The sequence below is a fragment of the Epinephelus moara genome, chromosome 11 (genome assembly GCF_006386435.1).
Source record: "Epinephelus moara isolate mb chromosome 11, YSFRI_EMoa_1.0, whole genome shotgun sequence".
NCBI lineage: Eukaryota > Metazoa > Chordata > Actinopteri > Perciformes > Serranidae > Epinephelus > Epinephelus moara.
This window is the reverse complement of record NC_065516.1, coordinates 31,891,217-31,900,759: the sequence shown is the minus strand read 5'-3', so window position 1 is coordinate 31,900,759 and position 9,543 is coordinate 31,891,217. Positions and strand designations below refer to the sequence as shown.

The following is a 9,543-nucleotide window of genomic DNA, read 5'->3' as shown; positions in this document are numbered from 1 at the left end:
TCACCAGATCTCAGTCCAATAGAGCACCTTTGGGATGTGCTGGAACGGGAGATTCTCATCATGGATGTGCAGCCGACAAATCTGCAGCAACTGTGTGATGTCATCATGTCAATATGGACCAACATCTCTGAGGAATGTTTCCAGCACCTTGTTGAATCTATGCCACCAAGAATTAAAAAGGAGGTCCAACCTGGTACTAGCAAGGTGTACCTAATAAAGTGGCCAGTGAGTGAAAGTTGTACTCTGTAGCTGTATGTTCATTTCAGTAAATGTAGATTTCTGTGGACTTGATGTTCTTTGACTTAGCTTTGAAGCACTTACTAACATTCTGTGTGACAAAGCTGAGTCAACACTGCCACATGAAGTCACTACTGAGGGGAACTTACTGCAATTGGTTCAGTGACATTGATGATTCAGTACAACCGCTCCAGCTCCAGGAAACAGTGATTCATTCAGACGTGCCACACACCTCTGTTGTATCTCACACAGGCCACAGGTGAATCCATTCAGCTCAGTCAGATCTTTTCAGCTACATTTCTAGTTCACATCAAAGGAATAAAGAAATCACTTCAAATGTTGTGGTGCGAAACCTCCGGATAAACCTCTCTCATGAGGTTAGACCAAAAAAATGTAGCTTAACGTCTGCTATGCACCTTTTTCTAGAGCTTTAAACCACATCAGAAAGTTTCAGCAGATGGTTATAGTTCAGCAGCTGTGACGTATCTGTCAATCTCTGAATTTGATTTCCATAAAATATTGTCCATAGGACAGATGTAAAGCTCTGGCAGCCCTGCACGAACATGATCAACGTCTTCGTATTTATCCCAGACTGATATTTACGGAAGATGGGAGATATCTGCCGTCATTGGTTGTTATAACAACTAGTTGAGAACATCTCTCCATGACAGCTGTAGCGCTTCTCATGTGTTCAGCTGCATCTTTACTTACAGAGGACATGAGGTGATGTAAGGACACGCAAAACCTTCGAGCAGTCGATCTGTGTTGGTGCTGTGTGTTTGAGGTCAGCTCGGCATGTCAGGACCGACAGTGTTCTCACTGCTTTTGTCTCTCTGCCCCTCTTCTCATCCTCCTCCTGCAGGTCTCAATATTGACGGCTTGTACAGAGTGAGCGGGAACCTGGCAGTGATCCAGAAGCTGCGCTTTGCTGTAAATCATGGTAGGACTCCAGTCTGCTGGTTGACCTTTGACATGCCTAAAACACTTCCTCCTTTATAAGAGACGACATAGGTTTTATCTGTGCGCCACATACTGACCTCTTACACACTTGTAACATCCTGTTTGGCTTCCCTCCCTCCATCAGACGAGAAGGTGGATCTGAATGACAGCAAGTGGGAGGACATCCATGTCACCACTGGAGCTCTCAAGATGTTCTTCCGGGAGCTTCCCGAGCCTCTCTTCACATACGGATCCTTCGACGACTTTGTTGAAGCCATCAGTGAGTAACATGATTCGTCATGTCGAAGCACCTACACTATGACGAGGCGCTTAAGAGTGCTGAGAGTATTTTGTGTCCCTAGTGTGGCCACAAGATGGTGCTGTGCGCCTGTGCATTCACTGACTGGCTGTCTGTGTCTCTGCCTCAGAATGCTCCGACTACAAGCAGCGAGTGAATTCAATCAAAGATTTAATAAAGAAGTTGCCAAAACCCAACCACGACACAATGCAAGTCCTCTTCAAACACCTGCGGAGGTAAGTAAAGTGCATAAACTGATAGTTATGGTTATATATTATTTCTTTAAATAAATACGGCTTACGAATGGAATTATTAAATCGTAGTTACGTACGTATTTTGGCAGTGATGAAGGCACTGAAACAGCTTCACAGAGCGATGGATCTGAAATGTTAAAACTGTAACCATACTTACATGGACTTCTTCTTAAGGCTGTGTTCTTTAACATGTTTTTAAAGACTGAAATGTGAATGTAGCATCACATTTTGTGCTTTATCGAAATCTTAGGCTTGTTAGTGTCCTTATTTCCTGATTTAAATCATATATTTACTTTTTTTTTTGTTTCTATTTTACCTTTTCTCTATTTTTCGTGCAGGCAAAGTTGTTTGACAAATGTGTGAGATGCAAAAAAAAAAGGGTTTATAATGTTTTTTAAACTCATTTTTGAGGATAATTTAACTTATGGAGAGACTGATAAAGATAAGGTAAAAGGGAAATACATACATAAACAGAAGCATTAGAAAATATCAGGAAGTAAACAACAATAATATAATGATAATACATTAATTAATCCCATAGATTTAAATTTAAGTCAGAGGATACATTATATAACAACTAGGTACACACAGATATCAACACACGCGATACCCACATGCCTAATCATACATGCTCGCACTCATTAATGTGTGTGTACTAGGGCTGCAACTAATGATTATTTTCATTGTCGACTAATCTGTCGATTATTTCTTAGATTAGTCGACTAATCATTTTATCGAAAAATGTGTTAAAATTCAGAAAAATGTCGGTCTGTCGCACCCAAATCCCAAAATTATGTCATCTAATGTCTTGTTTCGTACGCACGCCAAAGGGATTTAGCTCACGGTCATGGGAGAGTGTGTAAAGCTGCCAATATTTGAACATAAGAAGCTGCAATAAGAGTATTATGGGTATTTTTATAGTACTTTTCTATGGTGGTTACATGAGCCTCAAAACCAGCCACAACTCAGCCCTGAGCAGAGTGACCGTCCTCTACTGACCAATCAGACTGCAGTGTTCACAGCTCCACCTTTTAGTACCAGATCTGTGTGCTAGGTACCCCAACAGAGGGGGGACCAAACATGGGGACGGTACAGAACGGTTCCATTGGTACCATCCACAGCTTTTCACAGTGGAAACGGAAAAAAATTATTTCACGTCCAGTCCGAATTTGTAGTTCACAATGTAAAGCAACATGACACATTACATCACTGTATGAAACGTCTCAGTGGGTAGAACCTGAAGGAGACTGTTGGACAACATCAGTAAAGTTACTGTCAATATATATAAGAGCTAAAAGTTAAACATATCCTCTGATGTCATGTCGCTTCCTGTATTTGTCTTCTGATGTGGTCAGCTCACATTTTTGATTTGCCTGTGAGTGTCTGTCTACGTGGACGACACGTGACTGTTCACATTAACCCCTGAGCTCCACAGTGACTCTGAGTCTCATGCAGTCGGATCATAAATGTCACTGTAGATATTTTACCAACTCCTGTCTGACTCTGCGTGTTTACCTTCCCTCAGACTGATCAGCCCGTGGGCAAACACAAACTACAGCCAGGTTTAACGTGTATTCTTAGCCCACTGGAGCCGGTGGCAATATCATATGTTCACAATGACATTTGCCTAGGTTTCCAATTTGCATTTATATGGCGCTGTGTTTGCTGTAATTCAGTACCTATGAAGTGGTGTTTCTTGAGGAAATTTATAGCGTGACATTCAGTGTATGGAGGTCTACGTATATCAGCGGGTGGATTTAATCTCCTTTTTTTTCTCCCTTCCATGAATATGTTATTGTTTTGTGCATCTGCATGCAAGGATGTAGATTCTATTTAAAAAGGCTATTATGCTCTAGCCCGGAGCGCTGAGTAGTGTTGCAGGGTGTGTGTCGCGCAGCTTGCCTCAGCGCTCCATCTCAGGCCCTGAAGATGTGTGTAAAGACCCTGATGTTGTTTTTCAAGATGAAACCCTGAAGCTGCACTGCATTGTCAAACAAATATAGGCTCACCTAAAGCTATTTGTGACATGCGCCATGTTTCAATCCCCTCATGTTCTACTTCCCTCTCCCCCCCAGGGTGATTGACCACGGGGAGGCCAACCGCATGACCACCCAGAGCGTGGCCATCGTGTTCGGACCCACGCTGCTCCGGCCCGAGACCGAGACGGGCAACATCGCGGTCCACATGGTCTACCAGAACCAGATAGTGGAGCTCATACTGCTCGAGTATGAAAGCGTCTTCGGCAGGTAGAGGGGCCCACTCAGAGTAGGACGCCTGGCTTTACAAACACGGACTTCTTTTCCTTTTCCCCCTTTTCTTTGACTGAACTGAACATTGCTGTGGACCAAGCAGTTGGGAGAAACAAAAAATCATTGACAGGACAGTTTACAAACGTGTTGCACTTACAGAAGTTTTGGAGAAGAGTTTGGAAAAAAAAAAAAACAAGGTGTACAGATTTCACCCGCTTCTTCAGTTGCCATTCCTGCTGCGAGTAGCGGGCTGGACAATGGACAGTGTTTCAGAGTGATGCCGTGGTGACGTGTGGACGTCCGTGTGATTTGGTGGATTTGAGTATTCAGGTGTTTTCACATACACTGGATCCCTGTGGCCAGTAGCTTCAAAGCAGAGCCGGTGGCACCTTCCGCCTCCTGGTGGACCGGAGTTTGGCGGATCGCAGCGGTGGGCGCGTGCGGCATTCATAGCCAAACCGGCAACCTCATCACCTCGCCGAAGGAATGATCTGAATTGGAACTGGATAGGTTTTCTGTGTCGTGGAGCTTCGTCTGTGATGTATCAGCCCCGTGTGGTTTTGGATCAGGCGGATAAAAAATAATCAGTGTTATGTTAGCAGACTGTCTTTTGGCACTTGGATGAACTGGAGTTACAGATCGTGTCCCCGACTTACCTTAGCGACACCATCACCCTCCCCTCCCTCGCACCCACTCCCCCTTTTTCAGCCAGTGTTAACCATTAACCCTGTGACATGAGCATCCTGTGACTTGAATGACAGGGGACAAACCCTCCGTCTGTGTGTGTGTGAGTGAATTAACCTTAATGGAGCAAATCCTGAGCAGAAGCATCCTCGTCTTGCCACATTGTACAAACTGTGTGTCGTGTAGTCTTACGTGCTTTGGTAAAGTTTCCGTTAAGCTGCCGGGGGTCATCGTCTGTGCTCCTTTATGAACTTCAGTGTTGGTTTCTTCATGAGATGTCGACGAGGCCCTGGCGTTACTGGAAAAGTGGATTTCTGGGGACTGCAATGTTACCGATTTTTACATGACTTGTCTCTGACTGTCGGCTTGATGACCCCTCTCTTCACCTAAGCTAATATTAAAGAGTATTACAGAGAAGGGAAACGGTACTGAGAATATTTTAAAGGTTGACGTATGGGTGTTAAAATGCAAAGAAGAGCCTTTAAAAGAACCTTTCAGAGCATATGTACAGTGACAGAAACTAGTTGTTCAAATGTGTTATAGTGACTGAGGTATGTATGCTTTGATGGTGAACTAGTGAAAGATGATTTTGATTTTGTAAATTTGAATTAAATCATGACAATACACATATTGTGGAAAACAAACAAACACATGATTGACTGTTACTTTTCTTTGAAGGTGTACCTGGAGTGTTTGCGCATGGTCAGCTGCACATTTTGAATGTAATTTTCAGGCTAACTGCTGTTTGTGAAACTGCTACGTCTAATAAAAAAGACAAACTAAATGCTCGCACTGTAAAGTGTGTACTCTCTGTCAGAGCGCGGAGTTAAATGCTCGTGGTGGATGGAGACGATAAAGAAAGAGAGGTGAGTCTGCTGTTTAACCTTCAATCAGCTAAAGCTTCACCTTTCCCTCGCCTTTAATTACTGAATTGAATTAATCTACTCAACACTGATATCCGGGTTATTGAATTGAGTGATTAAGCTTTCACGTCTCAATCAATTAAATTCCTACCTGTTAATTATGAAATGAACTGCAGTATATTTCTGGAGATTTCTCAAATGCGGCACAACCTCTGCTGCGCGGCTTCCATTAATCTGATTTCTGCGTTCTTTGAAGGCATTTTTGTCATTACTCCTCAGGTCAAACGTGGCTGCAGACCTGAAGGGTGTGGATTAATTGATGTCTAATTAGGTAATTGCCACGGTGCCAGTTTTGATTAAGAAGCACGAGGCGGAGCAAGTGCTGAGGAAAGCTGCTTGCTGCAGGCAGCACTGAGCGAAATCCTCCATGTAGAGTTCCCTTTGTTTCACCAGCAGGTTGTGTTTGCGTGTTGGGGTGTACAATATGTATGCTGCTTTAGCATCCCATAGCATCTGCAGAACGGCAGCTCGATATGGAAGCCCATTTCTGCCAAAAATGGATTCACAGTTAGTGTTGATAGAAATAAAAATTTTCACACTAAGTTAAGTTAAAGGCTCTCTAAGTCTTCCTAAGCTTGAAAAGTGTTTGTCACATACAGCAAACATCTCCTCACAATCTGCTAGCTACACGTCCTCTGAATATGCTGTGAAAAAGTCCGGTCTCTGTAGGCAGCCCAGGCTCCGCAAATGGCAACAAAAACATTTTGGTCCGCCTGCACCAATCAGCCAATCACCGATCGTGGGGTGGGGTTTGGGGGTTAACGCGCATGCACATGAAGGGGGGTGGGGAGTAGAGTAGAGAGGACCGCAAAGTAGAAAGTTGGCTAGAGACAGCGTCACATCGATTAGTGTTTTATTGAGATTTGATATGGCTGACACGCAACCAAAAAGGAAACATTTGGATGATCATCTGGCCAGGAAGAGGGAACAGGAGAAGGAACGAGTGAAGTCCCGTATTTATATCGGTAAAGAAGCAATCCAAAGGTGGCGAGATGTCCGCAAACAGAAGGGCTTCCAAACAGATGCTGAGGTGGCTCTGTTTCTGCTGAACAGGTGTGTAAATCCAGCTTGATTGTTGTAAACGGATGTTCATGTTAGCCTTACCACCAACATTTGGTTGGAATTAGCATCAGGTTGGCACGTACTTTCTCTGAGATACGCGTTCTTGACAGAGTCACGGAGGACGAGGGGGGGAGGGGGGAAGGCGAGCTAGCAACGTTGAACGTAAACAGAAGTGACGAAGAAGCCTGAGATATCTTAAGGAAAAAGTGGACTATGTCTCAGTTTTTCCACATTCAGTCAGTGTTCTACTTTCTGTCTTGACATTTTAATATTTTGGGCGGATTGGGCCCCTTGGCGGGCCAGCTCTGGCCCTTGGGCCTTATGTTTGACACCCCTGCTCGAAAGCAAAGAGTAAAGTGAACAGTTGAAACTGAGACAAGTTGAAATTTCGGTAGAGTTTTCACTCATAATTTAATTTAGCATTATTTTTTAATTAAAATGTCATATTTTGACGTAGGGTCTCAGAATTTTGACTTCACCTCATGCATTTAAATTTTGAAATAAAAAGTGATATTAATACCAGGTGAAAGTGTGAGGACTGACACATTAAAGGTCCAGTGGGGAGGATTTAGGGGGATATATTGGCATATGTTGATTGATTGATTGATTGAGAAATAGAATATTAATATAATAAGTATATTTTCTTTAGTGTACAACCACCTGAAAATAAGAATCCTTGTGTTTTCGTTACTTGAGATTTAGCTGCTTATATCTTCATAGGGAGCGGGTCCCCGTTGATGGAGATCACCATGTTGCACCGCCATGTTTCTACAGTAGCCCAGAACTGACAAACCAAACACTGGCTCTCGATAGGACCATTTGTGTTGAAGCAGCGTTGGAGAAACAGATTTGTAACATGAAACTGCTTTATTCAGTGTTTTTGCTGCTTCATATCACCAGGTCTGTTTCTCTGTGAATAATGTGACTCCCAGTGAAAATCTTCTCAATTTCTGGATCTGAAGTTCACAGAGAAAAAAGGTGAGTGCACATTAGCATGTGGTGGGTGAGCTGCCCGTCTCCAACATGCCAAACAGCATTGCTGAAACACTGATTTGTCACATGAAACTGCGTTATGCAGTGTTTTTACCGGTTTTAATCACCAGGTCTGTTTGTGTTGGAGAGGAAGAGACCTCTGTGCATACTTCTGAAATCCTCCTATACAATTTACACTGAAGGATTTCTAACCCAGAGAAATTTCTCAATGCTAGACACCACTAAATCCCTATACATCTTACACACTACACCTTTAAATTGCAAGTGGGACTCCGTGGTTTGTCTACAGTTGAGAATATTTGATGCTACAAACCTTCCTTTACCATGTGCATTTTAATATTGTAATTGGTAACTTCATGTCTGTCCAGGTTTTGAGATATCCATTGTGCGAGCACTTGCAAGATTTAAAATAGTTACTCATAATGTTGACTAAGTATCTTCTAATGCGCATTTCCCATGATTATTTTTGCTTTGGTCATACCTATTTATTCACCCCTTTTTTTTGGCAACAATGGGCTTCCATAGAGTCTCTGAGGACCCAGACGTTCTCATCCAATCCCCAGGTTTGTTTCATGTGTACTCACCACCACATGTGCCCTCCCCCCTCCTCTGATCGCAACCATTCCTCTTTGAAGTCACATTGAGCCTCCTCCTCCTCTCTCGCCTACGTGTTAATTTACAGCAACAGGTTTGACTTATACCTCAGCTCTGGCTCTGTTTTGACAGGACGGACCACCTTGGATTCAACAAACGTGTCGGAGGTAGGCAGCACTGAATCATGTGCCCCGTTGGAAACCACAGGCCGTTAAAACTGAGACGCAGAGAGGAGGGCCCCCAGTATTTCCAAATGAGAAAACAATTAGATCATTTCTATAATTCATGGGTGCGACCACAGCTCAGGCCCAGGGAGGCTCTGAGTGTTTGAAGTGCTCCATATGCTCACGGTGGTTTCCAGGCCTGATCTGCTCAGCGCTGGCCCGGCCTGCTCCATGGAGGCTGAGGTGTGGGCAGGTAATGTGAACAAGCCATTATGGAGCATAAAAGATTTATGGGTCTTCAGTGCTTCCCCCTGCTTCATTTGCAGGTGGGCTGTCGGCAAAGTGGCTGGATGAGGAACAAAATGGTTGGGAGGTTTTGCCACTCTGTGGTAAAGACCCCTGTACTTTACCCGCTGCTTTTTATTCATAGCTCAGTGAGCAAATGGCTGCTTATCCCAGAGATGGTGCTGTTAGTTTGTCATTTCAGAACAGTTACAGTGCAGAAACAGCATCTTGAAAGACACTTTAAAAATAAAAAGAATTTAGGGATCATATGCTATGTTGCCAAATTTGTCAGCATGATTTCCAGTGCACACATCCAGCAGCTCTGTAGCAACATTAGCATTCATTTGGAGTCGTGTTTCTAACCACCTGATGAACATAAGTCCAATATGCACTCTACTTGTAGCTCTGTTTCGCTCTCCACCAACTCCTGAGAAAAGTATCTTGCTCTTTAGCCACTATTATGGTCTATTTGTTCACCAGCTAGTAGATAACTTTGTTGTTTGATGCTGAGCAGGTAGCTCAAAGTCAGTTTGTCAGAGCTTTTTTCGCTGCTGACCGCAACTGCAAATTGATAGAGACCGAACCAAAGCGGTGAAGTTGCAGGCTGTGAAAGAAAAAAAATTGCCAAAAGACACTGAAATGTATAGGCAAGGGGAACTGCAGAATGGGACGATAATTCTGGGTGGGTTTGTCACTCCAAGCAGTGGCAATTTTAGCAGCAATTTTAGAATTAGTCTTTATGGAAATGCTGATTAGTTTTAGTGACATTTTAGTCTTTTTTTAATCATAGTTTTAGTCTAGTTTAAATCAACAAAAAAATTAGTTAAGTTTTAGTCATTACTTTTAGTCAGCATGCTTTTT

General features: G+C 43.2%; 1 protein-coding gene across 10 annotated transcripts in view; it reads left to right on the top strand.

Annotated features, from left to right (window-relative positions):
• The window catches only part of arhgap12b (Rho GTPase activating protein 12b), a 76,870-nt gene extending 71,421 nt beyond the window's left edge, over window positions 1-5,449 (top strand). For all 10 annotated transcript variants that reach the window (XM_050056225.1, XM_050056221.1, XM_050056224.1 and 7 more), the window contains 4 exons: window positions 1,100-1,177; window positions 1,322-1,456; window positions 1,605-1,710; window positions 3,804-5,449. In XM_050056225.1, coding sequence (XP_049912182.1) covers window positions 1,100-1,177; window positions 1,322-1,456; window positions 1,605-1,710; window positions 3,804-3,978 — 494 coding nt within the window. In that variant the 3' untranslated portion in view covers window positions 3,979-5,449. The remainder of the gene's footprint in view (window positions 1-1,099; window positions 1,178-1,321; window positions 1,457-1,604; window positions 1,711-3,803) is intronic.
• The last annotated feature ends 4,094 nt before the right edge of the window (window positions 5,450-9,543 follow it).